This window comes from Abramis brama (genome assembly GCF_963993115.1).
Source record: "Abramis brama genome assembly, chromosome: 10".
NCBI lineage: Eukaryota > Metazoa > Chordata > Actinopteri > Cypriniformes > Leuciscidae > Abramis > Abramis brama.
In genome coordinates, this window is record NC_139972.1 from 41,871,133 (window position 1) to 41,896,221 (window position 25,089).

General features: G+C 41.1%; 3 protein-coding genes across 5 annotated transcripts in view; 1 reads left to right on the top strand and 2 right to left on the bottom strand.

Annotated features, from left to right (window-relative positions):
• Nucleotides 1-917, bottom strand: part of LOC311091618 (NACHT, LRR and PYD domains-containing protein 1a allele 5) — a 34,511-nt gene extending 33,594 nt beyond the window's left edge. For 2 of the 3 annotated variants that reach the window (XM_084127618.1, XM_084127617.1), the window contains exon 1: nucleotides 726-917. In XM_084127618.1, coding sequence (XP_083983744.1) covers nucleotides 726-775 — 50 coding nt within the window. In that variant the 5' untranslated portion in view covers nucleotides 776-917. The remainder of the gene's footprint in view (nucleotides 1-725) is intronic. The other variant, XM_084127619.1, reaches the window with a different exon arrangement.
• A 13,332-nt stretch (nucleotides 918-14,249) lies between these two features.
• On the top strand, nucleotides 14,250-14,729 carry c15h3orf80 (chromosome 15 C3orf80 homolog; the record flags this gene model as incomplete). Its single annotated transcript, XM_084125689.1, has 1 exon — nucleotides 14,250-14,729. The coding sequence occupies one exon, from the start codon at nucleotides 14,250-14,252 to the stop codon at nucleotides 14,727-14,729; it is 480 nt and encodes a 159-aa protein (XP_083981815.1).
• A 9,206-nt stretch (nucleotides 14,730-23,935) lies between these two features.
• Nucleotides 23,936-25,089, bottom strand: part of ift80 (intraflagellar transport 80 homolog (Chlamydomonas)) — a 47,631-nt gene continuing 46,477 nt past the window's right edge. The window contains exons 19-20 of the mRNA XM_084127613.1: nucleotides 24,525-24,648; nucleotides 23,936-24,305 (exon numbers count right to left, since the gene is read on the bottom strand). Coding sequence (XP_083983739.1) covers nucleotides 24,195-24,305; nucleotides 24,525-24,648 — 235 coding nt within the window. The 3' untranslated portion in view covers nucleotides 23,936-24,194. The remainder of the gene's footprint in view (nucleotides 24,306-24,524; nucleotides 24,649-25,089) is intronic.

Here is a 25,089-nt window from a genome sequence, read left to right on the forward strand (position 1 = left end):
AAATAAACCTGTTCATCATATGAAGCGACCGTGTGTCTTCAGAAGACTTGGATTAACCGCTTTAACGTTTTGGAAGCATTAATCGTTTGGTTGAATGGACTTTAAATTAATGGACAGAACTCAATAAAAAATTTAAGATTTCACTACAATTTTGCTGTAACAGTTCAACTATGTTTAGAGACCCAGACCCAGCTCTTATTAATCTTAAATATTCATAAACCAAACTGTAAACGCCTTTGATCCAATCAGGTAACGTTATTAGCCAACCGACGTCACAATGAATTTATTAATATTCATAACTCGAGCCTTTTCCATAGTACTATACACTATATACTTCTACTATACTATCCTGACACATTCGCATCCAGAGGCTCGCCTCGCTTCCTACATAAGCACGATTTGAACATCCCGAACTTTCCAGCTTATTATTTGAAACACAAATAGATATATGGCGGATGCTGATCTACTGGTGTCAGTGACGAGAGTCGCTCGTGCAGATCAGTGCATTGGTCCCTTCAGAGTGTTTATCGGAGAAATAAACTTCATATATGTGACTGATCTGCTGAACCCTGAATCATTAATCCCCCGTAACTGCACTGTTATTACTGTGGTACTTTCAGTTTTGCGCGACGGCGCGCGCTCTTTGTTTACGTCCAGCGCGTGCAAGCCGCAGCACGAGCTCTGCTCAGATGATGATGTTACAGCAGTTCGCCATCGACACTCACCCATCGTTCAGTTGTGTAGTTTCTCCATAATGTGCCATGTGCGCGACCATTATTCGCGCGCCGAAAGCTGTCGGTTCGCGCGCCAAATGTTTCCGTGTCGTGATATTTGTAGATAAGAAACTATAAACCCAGTCAATCCTGAGCCCATCCACACACACACACACACACTCACACTCACTGGTGTTTGTTTCCGCGACTGCAGCAGCAGGAAGTGGCGGGAACTAAAGCTTGTATACAGCAGATGTCCATTATGGAAGACAATAAAGGCAGCTTAACTAATAAAACAAAATTGTTTAATATGCAAATTAAATAATTATTTAGAAAGAAGTTATGTGAGTTATGCAAAACCAGGGTCCGGGACCCCTGGGGGCCAGTGAAGGTCTTGGTAGTACAATATAGGGCAGAGCTGTTTGTGTTTTTGTATGCATGTCTCTCAAACTATAGCTATAGTTTTTCCACCGTTATCTGCTACAGGTGAACGTCTTTTATGTGTATATGTGTGTGTGTGTGTGTGTGTGTGTTTGGCAGTTAAAATAGACCTTAAGCCTTTAAAATGACTTAAAGTACATAATAACAATGAGGCAATTCTATTTGGTTCAAATAAAGTATCAAAAGCCAGCAAACATGCAAACTCACAGCATATGCAGAGGTCTACGAACGCCTCCGGGTCATCCTGTGGACCCATCTTTACCAGCGGGACATGGGCTATGGGGGGCTGCAACTGTAATGTGTACAAATGTAAAATAACACTGCACTTTATAAATAAAATATACATTACAAATAGTTACAAAAGTTATTCAGTCAAGAATGAGTGAATTTTCTCTTTGTCTTTTGTTGTTTGATTAATGTTATTATAAATACGGCAGCTGCTGTCACTTTCAGAGTTGCCCAGTATAGTTACACATGCCTGCAGTCGTCTCGCACGTCAGTGGTTTAAAATCCCATTTAAATTACATTTTCTGTGAGCGCGCTTTGGATGTGTGTGCAGCACAGAAAACAGCACGCGAGTCGTCTCGCGGTTGAAAAGTCATATTGAAATGCTCACAAAGGAATCGATAAGAGGAATTGAAATTTTTATTTTATAACAAGTATCCGATTCCTGACCTCAAGTATTCGATTCCAATTCGATTCGATACAAAAGATCTGGCCACATTAATGGGGACCTTGGTAATTTAACCTGGCCTAGGGTGAAGGAACGCCTTTATCATTCCGGGCGCAAAGTCCAAGCATGAAGTGACAACCAACAGAGCTTGCAAATCTCCTGTCTTTCTAAGAGAAGTGATAGCTAGGAGGAACAACATCCTGAGAGTCAGAAACAGTAGGCTTGAAAGGAGCCAGGGATTGGCCTTGGAGCACCACGGCCAGATCCCATGCCGGTACCCTAGTGCGTACTGCAGGCCTCAACCTCAAAATGCCACGGAGAAAACGTGTTACCAAAGGGTCTCTTCCCTAAAGACATTCCACCCAAAGGAATGTGGTAAGCAGCTATGGGCACCACATAGACCTTTAATGTGGACAGAGATAACCCTGCAGCAAATCGCTCTTGCAGGAACTCCAGCACTGTTCCAACCAAAGAGGTTAACTCGGTCCAGCTGACGATCACTGCATCAAGAAGTGAAAACTCTCCACTTCAGAGCATACAATTTTCTTGAGGAGGGAACTCTGGAGTTAAGGATGGTCTCAACAACCTCAGTTTAGAGATCAACAACTATGAGCTGGGCCCCCTTTAGAGGCTAAGCCCACAGCTTCCACGGTTCTGGGCAGGGGTGAAGTATTGAGCCCCCTATCTGGGACAGAAGGTCCCTCCTGATCGGAATCTCCCAAGGAGAGCCATTGAGGAGAGACACAAGATTAGAAAATCACACTCTGCCCGGCTATTGCGGGGTGTTCAAGGTGAGACGGACCTGGTCCCGGCAAACTCTCTCCAGAACTCCCGGGAGCAGAGCGATCGGGGGGGAAACCATACAGACGTAGCCTCAGCCACGCCTGGACCATAGCATCCAGTCCGAGAGGAGCTCGATGCATGAGGAAAACCAGAGTTGACAGTGAGACATCTCTCGAGACGCAAACAGATCTACTTGTACCTGGGCGAACACCCTCCATATTTGTTCGAGCCTCCATTCCCCAGGCCTCAGCCCCTGTCTCGACGGGATGTCGGACGAGCACATGGTGGCCCCTGAGGTCTGCGAGGAAATTCTTGAGAGCAAGAAAGACAGACATCATTTCCAGAAAGTTGATGTGCCAGGAGAGATGATACCCCTATCCACAGACCTTAAATTGAGCGACCCTCTAGGATTGTTCCCCATCCCGTGAGGGAAGCATCCGTCGTTAGCATCTTAAGACGACAAAGGGCTCCCAGCACGGGGCCTTGGGATAGGAACCAGGGCTTCTTCCACATTACCAAGGCATGTAAGCATCGCCTCGTGACCTTGATCCTGCGAAAAGGATTGCACCTTGGGGAAAACCCCCTGGTCCTGAGCCACCACTGTTTGGGTGCCATGTACAACAGGCCAAAAGGTATTATGTTGGATGCTGCTGCCATCAGACCCAACAGTCTCTGAAACTGTTTGACAGTGAGTGACTAGCCTAGCTTTAGTCGGTTTATGGCTGACATGATTGACTCGATGCGCGCAGGGGAAAGACATGCTTGCATCATAGTCGAATCCCATACCACACCTAGAAAAAGTGGTCCTCTGTGCTGGAGAAAGCATACTCTTTTTGGCGTTTAACCTCAACCCCAACCTTTCCATGTTGGAGAACGAGAACGACATCTTGATGCCGAACCACTAACTGATGCGACTGAGCTAAAATCAACCAATCGTCAATGTAGTTCAGAATGCAGATGCCCTGAAGACACAGTGGTGCCAGTGCTGCATCCATGCATTTGGTGAAAGTGCGGGGTGATAGAGCTAGACCAAATGGAAGAACCCAATATTGGTATGCTTCGCCCCGGAAGCAAACCTCAGGAACCTCCTATGTTGTGGAAGGATGGATACATGGAAGTATCGATCCTTGAGATCTATCGTAACAAACCAGTCCTCTGATCTGATCTGTGGTAGTTAGATCTGTCTCAAAGTTAACATTTTGAACTTGAGCTGCATTACTGACTGGTTCAGATGACACAGATCCAAAATGGGATGCAACCCTCCATCCTTCTTTAGAACAATTAAGTACTGGCTGAAGAAACCGGTTTCTCTGTCGCGGGGAGGAACATGTTCAATGGCCCCTTTCCCCAGTTTTTACCTCCTGTTCCATAACCAGACCGTACTCTGGGCCCACCACTGTGGGTAGGTCCCCCATAAATCTGGGTGGGCGAGACCCAAACTGAATAGTGTAACCCTTTTCGACTGTGCGCAGGACCCATCGAGATATATTTGGCTGTAGTTTCCACACTGCCAGAAAATCTACTAATGGAACCAGCCTCTCGAGACTGGCCTCTGGTGTTTTTCGAACAACCACATATATGTGCTGGTAGACAGACAACACCAAATAAGACACACGATTTTCACATAAAGCACTTGCTGAAGACACAGAAACTAGGGCATGCTTTGGGCATGCTTGATAGTACCCTGGTTCTTGACGTCACCCGCCTCTGACGTCTTGTCACACCATTTCTCATTTCGGCCACTTGTCCCCGCAATCTCATTCTTTCGGTCACTACCCAAAGCTTATGCGAACTGGACCTTGGTAGTTGAATTTGTTTGTACGTTCTAATTCTTGCATTGTATTTCCTGAACATTTACCACTGAACACTTTCCTGAACATTACTAAGTCTGAAATCAACTTAACACTTGTTTTGTCTCAAGATGCACACCAATAATGTTTTTTCTAACTTAACTCTTTCACCGTCAGCGTTTTTTTTTGTTTTTTTACCAGAACATTTTGTTGTATGAATATCTGAATGCAATATATCAAAAGAAAGAACAGACCCTCTGCTTTTAAACAAAAAAAAAAACTGTTTTATTGTAGCTTAATGCATTTTTTTAACCATCACCTGTATGTGGGTGTTTCATAAAAAAGCAACATTTGGAACAAAAAGCTGAGAAAATTCCATGCCTCTCCACAAAGCAAATGCTCCTCAACATTTTGCCCTTAAATAAGCAAAAGAAGTAGGCTCATGAACTCATGTTCTAAGAACTGCCTTATAACAGAATTGGAGACAGCAGATCCATTTAGTTCAGGGATTTCCCCATGGCCACTCTTCCACTTGCTGTATGCTGGCAGTTGGCCATTTTTTGTAGGAAACCTTAAAAGAATCTTTGGCAATGATTAAACTGTCTTGCCGAGTTAAACTCATGTTGGCAAGCCTGCCATTTTGTGCATCTTCTTTAAACTGCTCTGTCAAAGTGGTTACCTCTTCCTGATCCATTTTAAACAGTCCAAGCAAGCTTGCGCCAGCCACACCTTCCTTTTCCTGAAGTTCAGTGCTTCTTGTTGTTGATAGAAAGAGGGATCTCCAAATACTCACGTGTGCTCAAATTTTGCATTTGATATGAGTGGCCACACGGCAGCATTCTGGCTTGTCCCTCCCATAACTGAACTTTTATATGTCCAGTTATGTCTCGTACAAAACATGCCTGGGTCTCCACATTTACACCCCAAACCTTCACCATTTCAGTTTCAGTTTAATATAGTACACATGAACATCGACCATCCCAACCTAAGAAAAATAATGATATAACAACACATTGCACCACACAAAAACAACAATACATGAAATCCATACAAAGCATATTTATATACACATCTGGCTACAAACTTATACCCTTTACATAATGGTGTACTAACTGAATTATCCCACAACTATAACACACTGATTAACTATTTCTTCTATTTCATTTAACCCATTTGTGCCCAATTTTTTTCTGAATGGTTTTATGCATATAGTCGTGTTAATAGTGTCCTATGTGAACATGTTCTGCATTTATTTCCCCCAGGTTTTTTTTTTTTTTTTCTTGAAAATCGTATTTGAATGTGCATCAACTATAGCTGCCGGTGGGCAAATATGTTGTATGCACCCACTCAATGTCAAATATGAATAGGAGGCGAACATTTGGCATCTATCTCAAAATAACTGCTTTCAACAGATCAATCCTTATTCATAAACAAATGTATTATGTATAAAAGTCAAAGAACATTTGATGTGAACCCAAAAAAGCTGCATCTATCTTATAATCTCTTGAATATGAAAACACAACAAACAATAAATCCATTTGTCTTAACTCTTGTGCGCTGTTCGGGTCTTTTTGACCCACATTTCTAACTTTCAATGTAACATTATTGAAAAACTGATTTTATTTCAGTACAAAAACTGCTAAACTTTGACAAAAAGTAACTTTTATTGAGATAATTGTGATTTCATAATATGTAGATATAAATCTAACTGGAAAAAACTTGTGAAAAGATGTCTTTTAGCTTTAAACTTTTAGTAGGCTACTTTTAGAGCTCTGCAGCCATCTACTGGTTAAAGTGATTGTGAAAGTTTATTTTTTTTACTTTTAAAACTGCATTTTCCAAAATATGGGCAAAAAATCTTACACTAAACCATGTCAGATTATCCATGTTATGCCCATGAATGAAATTTAGAAATGTGGGTCTTTTATAAGGTGAATTTTACATTAAAAAAAATTTTTTTTGTTTGTTTTGTTTTTTGTTTTTATAAAAACCTAATTAAAAATATATTTTTAAATTTATTTATGTAAATTTTGTGGAGTAAAAATTTCCAAATGTGGAGTAAAACCATTAATAAACTGAGTAAATTACATTTGTTGAAATTTTTTTTGTTTTGTTTTGTTTTTGTTACAAAATTACATTTTGTTGCCTGGGGTTGATATGATAAGGCATTTGCCCACCGGCAACTATAGTTGCCATTTGGACTTTTGACTAAGTATATTTTATTAATTATGGATTGTAAGATTTGTTTTGTTTGGATGATTCTAGAGACCTTCATGATTATGTAGATATATATATGTCAACAAAAAATACTTATTAGTAACATGAAAATGTTTCTTTGGGAAGGTTTGCCTTCGCCATGCTTCCTGGAAGTAGGGGTAGGAAGTTGACAGCATCATGTGACAGGAAGGAAGTGAATACCTTTTTTTTTTCTTGAAATCCTTTATTTGGTTGTTTGCTTGCATGTCATTAAGACATAAAACATGGAAAACATCTAGAAAAATACCTACAAAAGGAAAATGACAACTATACACTGCAGCAACTATAGTTGCCGGTGGGCTTATTAAACAAAGCATTTTTTCACAGTGCAATCAATGCATTAAAACACTTGATGGCGCCAATCAAATCTGCATGAAATAACACATGCAATCTTACCATGGATGATGGTCAATGGCTGAATTCAAAACCACATACCAACATACTACACTTATGATTTCTGCAATAGAAAGATATGTTAAAAATAGTAAGAGGCAAGAGCTGTATGCTAAGTATGCAGTTACAGTGGCAGCAGCATCTCTGTCTCCACCAGGCTAGAGTACAATAATAACGTGTTGTACAATTCTAACTACTTAACTAAAACAAAACCAATAACCATTAACTGTAGCTGCTGTACGTCTGCATGCATGTGCTGCTCTTCTTCCTCTCTCTTCTGAACTCTTACCCTCACACGTGCTCTCCTTTTTACAGCCCCAGGTTTAGGGTTTCCAGGAGAGATGAACTGTTCTGACTGATTGTTATGAATGCATTTCTGAAGATAGCTGACTGACTTCTCAAAAGTTTCTATGGCATTTTCTTTTCATTTTACCTCTGTATAGTGCCTATTAAAGTAGTGTTTACTACTACTGTAGGTGTTTCAATTGCCAGCAATCAGGCCATAAAGCTTTGAACTGCTCTGTGCGTAAGTCTGAACTGTCTAAAGGGCAACATCAACAATACTGAGAGCAAATTCTTTTTTCAATACTGAAATTCCAGTTAATGTGTGAATTAAGAGCTTTATTCAGTCCTCTCCTCCAGTCAATCCGATGGCGGGTACCACACCATTCAGAATCACTGATAAATTCCAGCTTAATACCGTCGTTTTAAACAAAAGCCCAGCTTTATGTCCAGATTATGTGTAATAATGGGAACATGGAACTTTTTGGAGAGAGTTTTACCGTGCTGACTGTTCTATGAACTTAAATTTAAGGACATAATATTCTGTCTGTTCCTCAAATAAAGCAATCTAATGGCTTCAGAAGACTTGGGATATAATGCACTAAAGCTTCTGAGGTGATTTTTGTCATTTTTGAGCTGGACAGTAACAACCACGATTAACACACAGTATCAAATTTTGGATCGGTCCTGCACCGACCAATACCCAGTCCGGCAAAAAATGTCTGTATTGGGCCGATGCTGATACCGAGTATCGGATCGCGCTTCCCTATTGCCTAATAACCCTTTTCTCATTGGCTCATTAACCTCCTGAGGGTGTGACATCCTCACAGTTTAAAAGATCACTTATTAAGAACTTGAAAATGATTAGAAGTTCTGATGTGAACATGAGGATTGTTAGTCCCATCTGTGCTTTTATAGGACAGCGGTCTCACGCTAATTTGCCCTGTTGGTAACACTTTATTTTGATGGTCCCAAAGTAACTTTGCAACTATATGTCAGCTAACTTTCATTGGAGTATAAGTAGATTGTCTGCTTAATATCTGCAAACACTTTATTGTGATGGTCCTCCAACAGACACTCTACTGACTATAAGTAATTTTGCAACTACGTCAACTTATTCTAATCCTAACCCTACCAGTCTACTAATACTCTACTAATACTCTAATGAGAGTTAGTAGACATGTAGGTGCAGCGTTACTTATAGTCAACAGAATGTGTTAAAGGGACCATCAAAATAAAGTGAAACCGCCCTGTTTAGTAAATCTGGCCCTAAGTATCACGACCCCTTTTCACAAACAAACACAACGCGATTTATGTTTCCAGGTTGCATCACAAGTCAGCACTGTGTGTTGATAATACTTACATTTTTTTTGCATCCAGCTCCTTCTGCTTGAAAATTGGGATCCGCCACACAGGCATTAGGTGGGAAATGGGAGATTTTGTAGTGTGTCCAGCTGGTAGAACGTGAAGATAGACGTCTGTTAGTAGACGACTGGCTGATCACTGGCCCTAAGCACGATGACTGTGCTTCTTGTTAAAAACTGTGCTGAGGTGCTATTTGGTCCTGGCAGGACACGTTCATAGCTGGCCATGGGAATATGTGCTTGTCTAGTCAACGAGGACTTCGCTGAGGATCTGTCTAGAGGGCTTGTCTAAGTGTCCTGGTCTTCGTTCATGGGTGCCAGTCCACCATCTGATCTGAAAATGGACTGGATCTGACTGAAAACACAGTAAGATTAGCGTAGATGCCATACGATGTGACAAGCACATCAGGTGTTACGGGGAGTGATTCCAGTTCTGGTTGACCTAGTATATGCAGCCTAAGAGGCCGTTCACACAGAACGCGTTTTTCCATTGTTTTTCAATGTCAACGCGCTAGACAGATGTCTTTAACCATTGCACTAGCGTATCGCGTCCTTAGCGCATGACATGGCGTTCTAAAAAACCCGCGGCGCTAACATTCAAGAAAAGGTCAATTGAATTATAGAAATGTGATAGTGCGTTACGTATGTGTATGCTAGGTTAAAGAGATGGGTCTTTCATTTATATTACTAACAGAGTGTGTCTGCTTCCGGAACAGTGCTAGGAAGACCAGAGTTTAAGAAAACAATCGATTTTGATATTCTAGGTATTATCAACTGGCCAGAATTTTGAGACCACAACGAATGTAAAGGTCTGTAATGCAATAGTTGCTTGTCTAAGTACTGAGGAGCTAAACCATTCAGGGTTTTATAAGTAATCACTAAGATTTTAAAATGAATGTAATGCTGAAGAGGCAGCCAGTCCAGAACTGGGCAAACTCTAGCTGATGTATTTTACAATAATCTAGCCTTGAGGTCATGAACACATGAAATAATCTGTCTTCATTTGAAATCTGAGAGCATATGTCGTAATTTAGAGATATTTTTAAGATGAAAAAGCATGGTTGTACTAATATTAGAAAATGTGGCTTTCAAAGGACAGATTGCTATAAAAAGCACACCAGGCTCTTCAGGCTCAATAATTAAAACCTCTATTTGAATGTATAAAACCTGGATCTGAATGTAGCAGTTGGAAGTTACTAATCCAGTTTTTAGTATCATTTATGCATTCCTTTAGTTTTGCAAAATGGTAAGTTTTGTTGGGCCTCGAGGAAATATAGAGCTATGTAGCAACTTAGCTCAAAAGGGATAGGCTATAGGTATAATTAATTATAACAGGTTAATGGTACATACTACACAGATTCTTTAGGAACACAACATGATTAGGCGAACAACCACTGAAAAACTGGCGAGATCTGACCAAGAACAACTGAAAATAGCGGCTAGTTAACCACAACCGACTGAGAACATCAGAGAGTCAAAGACAAAACTTAGAGATGCATCTAAATGCCTGATAGACGATTACTTGCATTGTGGAGCACGGAGATTCTTGATGAGTTCGTTTAGGAGTCAGCTGGAAGCTTCCGTCGAGTGCTTCCGGAGATTGGCTGGCCCACAGGGAATTGATGAAGTTAGCTGAAGGTAAAACTTCCGGAAGGTCGGACTTCAGGAGATGAGTCTCGGTCTCTAAGGATGAGCACTTAGAGTTATTTAATATTGCTACAGCTCCTTAAGGACTTTATGTAATATGTCATAAGGGATCGGGGCCAGGGGTGAGTGGGATATAAACACGGAAATGTATGGAGCTGTGGAGCAAAGAAAATAAAGCATATTTTCTGTTGATAATTTGGTATAGCAATAGATAATTTCTTGAAACAATCTACATGGTGTCAGAAGTGGTTAAATATGGCACAAGATCTCTGCCACATTGATCCACTAACTATTGACAAGCATTCAGCTGACAACTGCAGCAAATTAAAAAAAACAATGGAGCAAATATTAAAATGCTGGTCTATCAGACATATTGAAGAAGGTCCCTTTTTGATGGTCCCTTTTGAACGTGCTGTTGACTATAAGTAACTTTGCAACTATATGTCAACTAACTTTCATTGGAGTATAAGTAGATTGTCTGCTTAATATCTGCAAACACTTTATTGTGATGGTCCTCCAACAGACACTCTACTGACTATAAGTAATTTTGCAGCTATATGTCAACTTAATCTAACCCTAACCCTACCAGTCTATTAATCCTTAACTAACACTCTAATGAGAGTTAATAGACATGTAGGTGCAGCGTTACTTATTGTCAACAGAATGTGTTAAAGGGACCATCAAAATAAAGTGAAACCGAAATCTGAATCATTCCCTTCCGAATCTTGCAGAGACGGAGAGTGTGAGTAGGAGCTGTCCTTGAGCTAGGAGCAACTTTATGACTCTCTATGGGCTTCTCCCTTGACTTTATCTGACTTTATGCCTCCACGTGCCCCCGATTGCCTGCAAGCTATATGGTAATCTCTCTACTGTGCGATAGAGAGTCTTAGCGTGATTATGACACAATCGTTAGCCTATTTTTACAAAAACTGCTTCTACGGGGCTATAATGTAAGATACAAGGTAATGGAGCCTTTTATACATTTTCGTGTTTCTTTAGAAATAAATAATGGACAAATGGAGTCTTTAAATGCCTCAGATGTAAAGTTATTTGCTGTCACAGTGATGCCAAAATGAATGGGAGTCAATGGATGCTAACAGTGATGGCTTGTTAGGCAATGGATGCCCCCATAGAAGGTACGCTTTCCGGGAGCTGGATTACCCCCTTGGGTAAAACACAGCGCTCATCACTGTCTTTTTACCCAGCTGTCCAATCACAGTGGAGGAGGGGCGGGGCTAATACCACACCGACCAACCGTCACATTCTGCTTGTACAACGTCAACAGATGACAGCAACCATCGTGTCTCTAATGATTGGGGTGTGTGTGAGACGAGTTAGTTGTAATTAATGATTCTCCAATGATGCACGTACTATGGCCGTTAATCAGCGGGTTACGTCATCGTACTGGAAACGCACCCATTTGTGGTTCTGGTTGTGAGTGTCCTCAATAAAGATATGACTGTTGTGCTGTGTTTGTCTATGGCTTTGACTTCTGTAATTCAGGAAAATAGAAAGAGTTGACTTCAACTATAGAGCAGCATCTGTGCTTTCAGTGCAGCTTAAAAATACACTCACAAACTTATTAATAAATCATTTGAATTGTATTCACTGTAATCAATAATAATAATAATAAGACAATGATCTGACCTCATTCATTAAAAATGGATACAGACAAACTGCCGAAAGGAAATCAATGTATATAAATGCTACAAGTAAATGGCTATATGCTATATTTAAAATGCTATGTATGAATTAAATCACATTTTTATGGGTGGTACAAAATAACAAAAAATGTCAGATATAAATGTAGACAATCTGATGGTCGTTAATAAGAGCAGTCGCATCAGAAGAAACAGCAGATAATGACCTATAACAGATTAAAAAGATGAAAATAAGGTGTTGAAATTTCAGAAGGAGAATGACCAGGATAAAAGCACAATACACTGTAAAAAACACGATTTACAAATAACTTTCTGTATTATAAAATTCGATTTTTATTCTGTTTTTGTTCTTGGGTGTGATTTCTGCTGTCTGGACAGGTTTACTCTCGAATTTCCAGCAAGTCCACAGAAAAATTAATAGGATAATGGGAAAATGAAATAATGCTGACAACACGTAACTAGAGAACTGTAAAAACGGTGAAGTCTTAAGATGCATTAAGATTACCGATCATTTTGTCTGGGAACTTAAGTACTTCTGATTACTGTCTTAATTACTACTACTACAGTTCACTGTATTACATAGAATTATTCAATAATTATTCACTTTTATGTCAAAACAGAACAGCAATCTTCACTATAATATTGTATTTTATACAGAAATAACTAACATTGATAAACAATGAAAGGGGTTGACTGATGGACATCACACTATACACACAAACAATAATGAAAGTTGTGAGAATTCATTTTAGCTATAGTATGAACATGTTTTCTAGACACAGTGACACTCTCGTTGAAGAATGGAGATGTGAAATGTGTTCATTAGTGCACACCAAAGGCAGTGTGAAGAAGTGGCCTCTGAAACACGGACAGTGTCTGTCGGCAAATGTTTATTTCAGTGTTTTACTAATGACACTGAGTATCAGGTTTCAGTAAATGAGAGCGATTGGAGTGGGAAACATGATCCCTCATGAATCTGGCTGGCCAACTTGACTCTGTTCCAGTATATTTTACGGCATAATGCCCCTGTAATCACATTTGACCAATTGGACATTAGCTCTGTTTATGAGAAGTGAATATCGACTGGAGCCTTACAAGCTAACTTTGGTAAATGTGTATTGCACAGTCATTCTGCCTTTTCTAAGCCCATAACACAATTTAGTCTCCATTTGCACATAAAGCCAATATCGTAAAGTATACTTTTCCTTAAGACCTCACAAATGTACATACATAATACAGATATCCATATAGCAGACCTAAAAATGCATTAGCCTATTAAACACTTTGTAATCTCACATTTCATCAGACATTATATTTTCATTGTGATATTTTTGAGGTTCATGGAAAAAGCGGTACAGCTTCAAGGTGTTACAGTGTAATTACACAAATAAGTAATATTAATGAGCAACATGTAATTACTATCAGTTAGGGTTTGCTTTAATTATGTGTAATTTACTGTTATAATATAGTCAGTACATGTAACGTGTAATAAAGTGATACCCAGTGTCCATGCTATACATATTATAACTTAATATAATAACTTGCAGTGGCAAAGACAACTAGATTGTGTGCTAGGTGTTTGTTTAGTGCACTTGTTAACTTGTTAGCTGTGATGTGAGGAATCATTCATGTTCCTTGCACAAATGATTATGGGACGAATTTTAATGCTTAAAAGAAATTTCCTGAGGAATGATTAACAATAAAACGGACACGGACCTGCAGTTAGAGGAAGCTCCTAAAAACAATTGCATGCTGTTCATTTATATTAGTTAGTCCATACTAATCTCATTACAGTGTAACATGAACTGTGTAATGTCAAATGAAACATGTTTGATTGTTTGCCAGCAAGAAAGCCTGACATGCGAGAGCATCGGGGGGGTGTTTAGTTTGAGTTTGAGTTGGATCTGGCTATAATGGGTCCATTGAAACCCACAGAGAATCAGTGCCATGCATTTTTAATCAGACGGCTTCTGAGGTCGCTTTCTCCACTCTGAGGATGTGAATTATGAGCAACTGAGGGACCGAACCGTCAGAAAGACAATGACATTACCTCACGACAGGAAGACAGTGAGTTTAACACATCGATCTGTGATTTTCACTTCCAATAATTGATGCAAGACAGAGCACCAGAACTGGGGGCTCGTACGGGATTGTGTGCTGTGTGAAGGAACCAGAACAGAAGCAGATATCTTGGATTATATTCTCTGTTGGGTTGCACTGGACCACACTGGTTGGCTGGGAGAAGCATGTGGACGAGGACGTGGCTGAGCGTTGCGTGCGGGCTGATGAGTTTGTCCTGCGAGGCTGTGAGGAGCTGTGCGGAGATCCAGTGTGATGAAGATCAGCGATGCTGCACTCAGAACAACAGCATCTCGACGGTCCACTGCTGCAAACTCCCTCTGCACGCTTTCCTCGACAACCTGGACTGGATCGTGCGGAGGCTGTCGGGACTGCTGATCCTGCTGCTGCTCTTCGTGGTGGGCTACTTCATCCAGCGCGTGGCGTGTCCACGTCCCCGCCGCCAGACACACGAGGAGCCGTCCCTTCTGCACGGACACGCGTCCCAGGACTCCCTCACCCCGGTGCTGCTGCTTCCCACATACGACGAGGTCAAATATCTGCCCACGTACGAGGAGATCATGATGGAGGGGAACACAGACAGTCTGAACTCGGAGGACAGACGCACGACCTTGCACACATCTAGAAGAGCTAGAAACTCTCTGTAACTCACATTGATTCTGGAACAGCTAATGCATTTATACTAATGTGTCCTGCTTGTCATTAGCAGCTTTTCAAGACGTTTTTACATTAAGGTTTGTCTCTTTCAATGAGTTTATTATAATAACCATCTCTATTGCATCCACACAAATGTGCAAAAACGTGTTAGTAACTGATCTGAGCACGTGCTTGAGTGCAGTCTGCGGATGCACACATGCCACATATTTTAGATGTATCCCCACTTCATCTCCATTTAACTGTTTCAATTCAACAAACATTAAAGAAAAGCTGTCCCAATATACTTTCTCTAAACACACTGCTGCACGTTATATCAGACACAATATAGAGAAGCACAGTTTATGAGACCATTGTTGTCAGATTTTTAAATGTAATCCTGAAAGATAAAACAGAATGCAGATTGTGTAAAGTTTACTCTGTTGTTCTCCCTGTTTACCAGCCACTCACTTTCACGTCTTTCGGGAGGAATGGGTGAATCTACGTGCTGTAAATCTACGACTGCACAAAAAAATCAACTATTGATTATAAACTCATTTAAAACAAAATACTTTTTACTTGCATATATTTGAGAATCTGAATATCAGATATTTTACAATCTAGTTACAGTAACAAGTTTATGAATATTTTGAGTGAGAGACATTTATCAACTACGTCAAATTTTGTGAGGCATCTGAAAACCCACAGACAGAAGTCGAAATCGAAATGGATCAGTATTTAACTAATGTTAGCAAGCTAGCTGAGATACTGTGGACAGCGCACAACAGTTTTGATGCAAATTATTTTGTATGCCTCATTGCTTAAGCCAGCTAATACGGAGTCACTTGTCACTTAAGGTGTGGTTATGAGTACATCTCCTTATGTTATGAGTTCAGGACACCAGTCAAGGTCTTTTACCATCGCAGTATGAGACCCACAAGATGAGACTGCCACAATAATTAAGAGCATTGATTAAGAACACATTTATACATAGTTAACCAAAAACCATCAACATGTATTTTCATAATGAATGACAGTTACAGTATGTTACATGTCTGTTTGTGTTTGGACATCCTGTGTTCAGTGGTTCTTTTCCCGCCACTCCTTAGTTGCCATGGACACCTTAATCAGTCATTGTCTCGTTAGTCTTGTCACCTGTGTCTTGTTTCTTTGATCAGGTCCCTGTGTATTTAAGCCCTGTGTTTTGTCCTGTTCAGTTGTCGGTCGTCGTTGATGTTGGCCTGGTTGTTTTATGTGCCATATGAGAGATTTCCTAGTATCTCGAGTATTTCTGTAAGTCTGAGTTTGATTAATAAAGACTGCTGCATATTAGGGATGGGCAAATTAAGCCTCTTTAAGCACTGAGGCTTTCCCCTGATTGTTCCAGGAAAAGATTCAAAGCTTCGAGAGTGTCGAGAACAGCGCCATCTGTTGTTTAGTAAAAAATAAAGCAGCCACAACCCTGTGAAAGAAGCTTCGTCCGAAGAAGCAGCCACCACAAAGTCCCTAGATAGTTTCATGTTATATGCACAAATAAAAGCTTAAAAGTGCATCTTTGTGTGTGTGTTGAATTTTTTTCTGTAATAAAATCATTTACCCATTAAACTGCGGCATTTAATGCCAGTATGAATATCAATATGATGTAATAGAAGAATAATGTGCAATATTCTTTCTATTAATTATATGACTGGTTAAAACCAGACCATTCTCAGTAATAACTGAGTTATGGTCTGGCAAAGCTTCATTAATAACTCATTTCCAAAGGGGCGTCACCAACGGACGTTGCTCAAATGCCTCTGGGCGCAGTTGGATAGGCCTAAAACCAATCAGAGCGATCGTCATCGTGTAAAGCCATATGCTGCGTCCCAATTTGCCTAAGTTACACTACGCCATAAAAGTATGTACTCTTTTTGTGAAGAAAAGGTATTTACTTTTGAATGTGTAGCAAAAAAGTAGGCAAGCTTTGGGACATACTACTTCGTCAACTTTATCGGACGGATCTGTCGCGTGCATCCCGTCACGTAAACTGCCCTGTCAATCATCTTGTCACAGTTAAAATCCTCTATTAAATCTAATTTAATTTCCTACCGTTTCGGAGAGAAATGTAGAAGCACGTTCATCTGCCAGTGGGTCTTTCATGGAGACTGTCCTCATGTGTTTGTAATTTGAAAGTTGGTGGCTTCATCAACGGACGTCGCTCAAATGCATCTGGGCGCAATTGGATAGACCTAAAAACCAATCAGAGCGATCGTCATTGTGTAAAGCCCGCCTCAACGTTTCTGATTGGTGCCGCGATTTCGACGGATTAGAAATGGGCTTGAATGAGCTCTTTGCCAGACTACTTGCAGAGCAAATCTAAATTTGCCGGAAGTTGTCTGGGTTTTCCCAGGCAAATTAATTATATGACTGGATATTTAAAAATGTAATTGAATAAGTCTGAATGAAAACTCACTCGTAAGATCTTGATCAGGACAAGCTTTCTCTCGAGGCTCACACCTCTGCGTTCCTCGACCTCGTGTGCCTTACCTCCTTCCCCGAACGATCATTGAGTGTTTTTTTCCACACAAGCCTCAATGCGGAGACGAAGGCACGTCTGCCCGGTGGAGGACCTTGAGAGAACGGGCTTTCCAACAACGGTGAACTCAAGACCATTTCAGAGTCCTCTGCCAAGATGGCCGCCGCCACGCCTGAGTCCGCTGCCAAGATGGCCGCCGCCACGCCTGAGTCCTCTGCCAAGATGGCCGCCGCCACGCCTGAGTCCTCTGCCAAGATGGCTGCCGCCACACCTGAGCCCTCTGCCAAGATGGCCACCACCTCACCAGGGCTCTCTGACAAGATAGCCACGCCAGACCCCTCTGCCAAGATGGCCTCCGCCACGCCTGAGCCCTCTGACAAGATGGCCGCCTATACACCGGAGCCCTTTGCCAAGATGGTCGCCACTGCGCTTTAGCCTCCAGCCAAGATGGCCACCACCGCACCTGAAACTCCAGTCCCCATCCTCGTCCAGAGTCCAGAGACGACTCCAGTCCCCGAAAAATCAATTGAAACAAACGGGCAGCTCTAGTAGTAATGAAAAGGTCTATCTGAACTCTGTCATGGAAACTAGCATGTATAAACCATAATTAAACAATTTAATAATCAATAAAAAAATGTATGGATACCTGTATGATGTTAGGCTGTAGCCACATTGGATCAGCGGTTTGGAAAATGGATGGCCGAATGATTCAGCTGTGGGGCCATCTTCTGGTCAGGCGCGGAAATTCATTCGACGTGCGACTCTCACAGTGCATTATGGGTATTCTCAGTTGAGCGCACATCAGTTGTACACTTGTTATTGCGATCAGGTGCGTATTAACTTAGACCGCAGCCTTGGGGCCCACGTGATCGGGGGCCTCTATTCAACGGTTTTTGCTAATATTTATTCTGATTAATCTATAACTTTATTTTTTACAGTACTAATAATCACTAGTGCTGCTGGAGAGGTTTTAAAATAACAGGCAATTGACGAGCGCATGGCATGCGTGATGCCGGATTAATTTTTATGTCGCTGGTCACCCGTCCCTACGTCAATTTCAGTTGTAACCTCATTAATATACCTACAAACAATCTAGAAAGGTCAGAAAAATCGGGAAAGAAATTTGGGAGTGGCACACAAAAGCAGAAAGTACAAAGGCTTAAAGAGGAGCGGGAAAGAGATCTTCTGCAAAAGATTCCAAAATTATCAGGATATTTCAGATCTTCCTCGGCTGTTGGATTACCCAGTCAACGGTCTGGATTTGGAGACAAGGTAGTGCCACTAACGGCTGCAGCTAATTTGAGCCATTATAACCTATTACGCCAACTTTCCTGTCAACTAGCCACTGCCATATCAGCAGGGCCGTAGCTAGAGGATTCGGGGCCCCCTGAAAAAAATATTGATGTGGGCCCCCACCACCCTCCACCAATATCATATACTGTACAACAGATGAGCATGGAGGCCCACATACAGTATAACAGAAGAAGGTGTTGTTGTAAAACCTTTATTTTAAAAGTTAAATTTATATAAAAATTACAACTAATAAAAAGAAATTGTTAAATAATAATAAAACCAATTTAAAAAAAGTAACAGCAAAATAATGTTTTTTCCCCCATCAGGGAAACAGTCTGTTATAATTCATAAATCAAAAAGTAAACATTTATACAAGAATGACAAGAATGCAGTCAAATTTAAAAAATAACCTAATTTATTGTTTTATTTTTTAATAAAGATAATATTATTAAATAAAGCTAAAATTTATTCATTCAAGTGCATTCGTGTTTTATTGATGTAGGCTAATAAATACATCATCAGCCGGCAGGTTAGGTGCATAATGCAATGCGTCGTTCGTGTCAATTTTTTAACTCTATTTACAATAGTGTAAAAAGACAGGGATTTTGAACACGTAATCATTCGGTCGATTGTGGTGCGCATCGATAATGAAGAGTGAGTAGCCTACCCGACAGGCTGTAGACGGTAGTTTTCTTATTTCCAGCGAAATAACAATACAGCTGTCTTCAAAGAACGTCTTGATCGACTGGGATACAACAACTCTCCTGGCCTCCCTCTCATTCTTTTCATAGCATTTCTGGTGCCCTAAGTTATGTTTTCTTTTCCCCGACATTTTCAGTCAATCTCCTGCTCTTCCACCAAGTTCATCGTTAACTTCAGGCACTGCCGCCTCAACTCTGATTGGTTCTGTTCACGAGCTGGGGCGGGACTTACAATTTTATTGGGTCGATCTGATGTTTGTCACTGACTGAATAATTAATAAATACTTTAGATCGGACTAAACCATTTATAGGGAGGTAAGAGAATATTTTGAAAAAATATTTGACCAAATTGCATGTTTTCGTGGTTTTTATTTAAATCTCAGGCATACAACTAATATAAATATTAGAATTATTCACACAACAGGGGCCTATATAGTATAACTGCTGGATTATTTTTCTATAATTGTCACCACCTTTCACCCCACTAGCGACGGCCCTGCATATCAGGCATGTAGAACAGAGCAGTTTCGAGGTGTGCACGTCGGATGATGCTGTGAGTGCGCTTGCAGAGGAGCAAGGGGCTAGCACGGGAATTTCAATACATTCAAGCGGTAATAACAAGCCAACATCAGAGTAGGTTGAACCAAGAATGCCAGCATCTGTTAACACCTCCACAACCACAATCCAAAAATGTCCAAAATGACGCCACCAGTGTTTTGTTTCCCATGTAAAAAGATGACAGAAGTGAGACAGCAGCCATCGATCCTGAATTATCAAGTTCAATGTACAGCTCCCATCCAGCAGACTGGGGTGAAATGAATGAACAAATACAGGCATATTGGACTAAAATGGGCCCAGAATCGTGCCAAAACTCAAATGTAAGTTTTGCAGGATCAGAAAGACAACTCAAACACCAAAAGAGGTACTTTTCAAAAACTCACCAATAATGAGTTTGTCTCATGGGAATGGGTATGTTAAAATATTCTCCCTCAAGGGGGACCGTGTTTTGTTTTGCTTGCAGGTTATTTGGACAAAGCAATAACCACTCCACACTGACAGAAGGCTTTAATGACTGGGAAAATGCAGATGTGTATGCTTGTGTGAACATGAGGGTTCGGGTGGCTATAAGAAGGCAATGATTGATTTTGTTCACCTCCATAATGAAGACAGATTCAGCAAATACACAACAATTTCACAGTGAATTTGATCCTTTTCTGAAGGAACATATAGAAAGATATGGCAATGCTGGTCGATGAAAGCCTTCATATCTTTCCTCAAATACTTGTTTGGAATTCATTGAACTTATAGGTAAGCAAGTGCTTTCTGAAATAATCCGTCGGATCATAGAAGCGAAGTATTTCTCTACCAGCATCGATTCCACTCCAGATGTTTCGCACACCGACCAGCTCACATTCATTATGCGCTATGTGAGGTTGCATCGGGGAACGTTTTCTCATGTTATTGCCTATCCAGAGTCACTGTTTGCCGGACAGTACTAGCTGTTTTAGACGACATGGGAATTAATATTAAAGACTGTAGAGGCCAATGCTACGACAACACGGCCAACATGTCAGACACTTACAAAGGGTTACAAGCACGCACTAAAGAGATAAACCCACTAACTGAATGGATACCATATGCTGTGCACACTCTAAATTTGGTGTGTTAATAGTGCAAATCACTGCTTTGAGACAGAGATTTTGTTTTGTTTTGTTCAGATGCTTTTTACATTTGGATAAAAATCACCTTCCAGTTGGCAGATAATAAAAGCAGGGCTAAAACCAAATGAAAATCAGAGGATAGAGAGTTTGAAAAGTCTGTCTGACATAAGATGGTCATCTCATGCACAAGCAATCAAAGCTTTGAACCTGAACTATGCCAAAATTCAGGAGTCGCTTGTGAACATGGCAAATGATGTTCAGAGGAATATCCCTACTCATGATCAAGCAAGAGCGCTTAACAGAAAGATAGAAAAGCTAAAGAATGCATTTTTGTAGAATAACATACTCCAACGATTCCAGGGAGCAAGCACTGCTCTTCAGGCAGCTGATTTGGATTTGTGTACTGCTGTTGATTTGGTCGGTTCATTGAGGGGTTATGTGGCAAGCTTACGTGATTCATTTGACGCCGTTGAGAATGAGGCTAAAAATATGTCTCCAACAGTGTTGCAACGGTGGACAATGGACACACAGAGACAACGAAAAAGAAAAGAAAAAACATGCAGATGATCCTACAGAACACGTGACAGCTGGACAGTCCACTCAGAAGTAATTCAGCTGTGTTCGTCACCGTAATTGACCGACTTGTTGCCGAAATAGAGTCGGCAAATAGAGTCATATCGGACTCTTCAAGAGACATTTGGACATTTCCCAGCAAGGTCTTTGTGCATCCACAGCTAAGCTTCAAAAGAAATATGAGTTTGATCTGGAGAAAGATTTCGTCAATGAAGTATGCCAGTGTTGTGTTCTTCTGTGCATATCAGCCAGTCGGTGGCGGTAGTGGTTTGTGTTATGTGTATGTTGAGAACAAAAGAGTTGGAGAGTCTGAAGCGTTCCACCTGCTGCTGCTGCGCTGAACTGTTATGCTATTTGGTAGCGATGGCAAAATGAGGCTTCCTGAACCACTGAGACCTCGCAGCCCATTGCTTCAGCCAAAGGTTCATTACTCGAAGCTTCATTCAGCATTGCTCACTAGTGACACCTAGCTACTGTGCAAAGACATAGCAGACAAATTAATTCATTCTGAACCAGTCCAGAATTGTGCCAATTTTGACTTCCGAATGTTGCCAATCACCTTGACAATATCATTATCATGGGATGTACTCAAACTGAACATGACCACACGCTCAAAGCCGGTTACAGGATGCTGGACTGAAGTTGAATCAAATCGAAGTGTCAGTTCAACAAAACCAGTCTGCACTTCCTGGGCCATCCGGTGAATGCACAAGTAATTTAACCTTATGAGGATCAGCTTTCTGCTATTCTTCATGCACCGGCTGCAAAAGATGCACCTCAACTCCACTCTTTCATCGGGCTACTATCGTGGTACACTTTGCCACTGTAGTTTAACCTCTGTGCTTGCATCAGACAGGGCTCAGATTTCGTCTGGTCGGAAGAGGCTCAGCAATGCTTTGAAGCTGTAAAAAAGTTGCTCATTCATAGCCTTGCACTTTCATTGTTCGACCCAGATTTGCCTACGGTGGTACCTACAGATGCGTCTGACTACGGTCTGGACGCTGTTCTTGCTAAGGTTCACGAGGATAAGACTGAGCGTAATGCCGCTTTTGCATCCCGGACATTGTCACCTGCTGTACTCAAGTACTCGACCATTGAAAAGGAAGCCCTTGCATGTGTCTGGGCCGTTGAAAAGTGGTAAACCTACTTGTGGAGTCGTAAATTCCTCCTGCGGACGGACCACTCGATGTTAACTGTGCTCTTCTCATCCAAGGTGTTGATCAAGCTGGGCAGCGCGGTTACTGTGCTTTAACTATAATGTGATTTACCAGCCTGGGGCTCAAAATACCACCACCGTCTTTCTCGTCTGCCTTTGCCTACTTTGGCTGAAGACCGCTTGGATGCTGAACCTGAGTTTGTGGCGTTTATGTCTCCTGTGATGTCAGCTCTGTCCCCTGCTGAGTTTGCTTCTGCCTCCACGTCATGCTCTGAACTGAGAGCATTACGCTCACACTTGGTTGAGGGGAGATCCCCTGATATGATTGTAAAGCGCTTTGGGTGTACAGTAGTACATATGAAAGCGCTATATAAATGCCTCATTGTATTCTATTCTACTTAGCTTGCGGTTAGCCTTCCTCTTCAACGTCTGTGGATAATATTCTACGTCCATGCTTTCAAGTACGTGACGAAATGAGTGTGCAGCAGGATTATGAATGTGCAGTGGTGGGGGAATCCAAGGACAGGTTTGAGAAGCACTGATTTATATAATTTATCTACAATTTGATTGTCCTATTTAACTGTTTACTTAGATTATACTCATGCATTAGGATTTCAATGTTGCTCAGGTTCTCGTGCCAGTCGTGTGGATTTTACTAAAAAATAGTAAAGGGCAATAGTAAACAGCCCTGAATGTCAGAGGAGCCCGTGTCAACTAGACACTCCCCTGTGAAGGCCTCATCGACATGACATCTGCACTGATCCTCAGCAGAGACACAAGAACCAGACAAGTTCTCTGCACAGAAGCTATGACCAGCTTCATCTCCATACTGGTGTGATGAATCGCTCTTTAAGCAGAAAGAGCTGGATGAATATTTGAATGCTACTGATCCCGATGTGAACTCTGACTTGTGATGGTGCCTGACTCATAATCACACAGTGTTCGTTCGGTGGCCAGAGGAGAACTGAGCGACTGAGCCTCGTTTCTCCCAAGGGTTTTCTCCATTCTGTCACCAGTGGTTCTTGCATAGTTGGGGACACTTAATATTCAACAATATTACTGACTGTACTGACACTATTGAGAACTGAACTGAGCTCTGACATCACTGTTTTGATGCTTTATAGATTATCTTTTCCTTTTAGTGGCGGTTGGCAAACCCACTAGATGGCGCCACCTACTGCACGACACCTGCGTGACAGCAGACGTAAAATAAAGGATAGCTGATACGGATCAGATAAAAAATTACGGCTCAGGACATCCCTACTTTTTCTACTTTCACTGATTCAATGTGCATGGAATAATTTTCTGGGTTATATTTAGATTTTCACAATCTGAGCTTTATTTCAACATAAATCAAACTTTTGATATACAAAAACAACTTTTTATGCTATACAAAATCTTCATGAGATAATAAGATATAAATAACAGCCGAGCGAGACATGATGCCTGTTAATAGGCTGATGTGTAGAATTGAGATATAACAGTGAGTGTTGAAGAGTCTGACTGTACTGTAGATCAGTAATGGCTGGCTGGGATCCAGACCTCAGTTTACCTGAACTATACTAGAGGTGTGTGTGTGTCTAGCGGCGAACAGACACACTGCTCCTGATGGATGAACTGGCTGCTCTTTCCCGCTCTTTGGCAAACTCCATTTCAATTTTAGCCTGGATCTTCTCCCAGTCCACTTCCACCTGAGCACAAGCAGGAATGAAGAAACATTACAACATAAAACACAATAAAAACCTGAATTCTCTGTGAGGACTTCAATCCCATCAACAAACAGTGTGAGTGAGTGAGTGTGTGTGTGTGTGAAAGAGAGAGAGTGTGTGTGTGTGTGTGAAAGAGAGTATGTGTGTGTGTGTGAGTGTGTTTTAACAGTGCTACAGATAAGAGCATGCAGGTGAACATACTCCCTCAGAGTACTGCAGGAATCTCTTGTTGGTTTCCTGTTTGCTGAAGTCCTGCAGGAACTTCCGTCTGTGAGCGAGGACAGTGTCCACGTGGGTTTTGTACTTCACCGCCAACTCCAGAGCCCTGTGAAGAGAGACATGCATGAGCACGACACACTCACACTCACACACACACACACACACACGGACCTAGGTTTGGGAATCGAAAATATTTGAGGCCGGAAACTTGTTATGAAACGCACTCACAGAAAAAGTGATTTTAATGTGATTTTAAACCATTCAAGCGAGAGACGACTCTGTTTTCAGAGCTGCAGGCACATGTGTATCAGTGTATTGGATCCGTGCAGCTCTTAAAGTGACAGCAGCCTAATATTCCTGCTGCCGTCTCTATAATAACACTAATCAAACAACAAAAGACTAAGAGAAAATTAACTTTAAATCTTAAAACACTGTGATTGATAATTTTTTATTTGTTCTTTTTTAATTACTGAGTGTCTATTGTCTTTAATAATGCTTGAAATGTATATTAGTTAAGTCTAGTTGATTTTCTAATGTATTTTTAAAC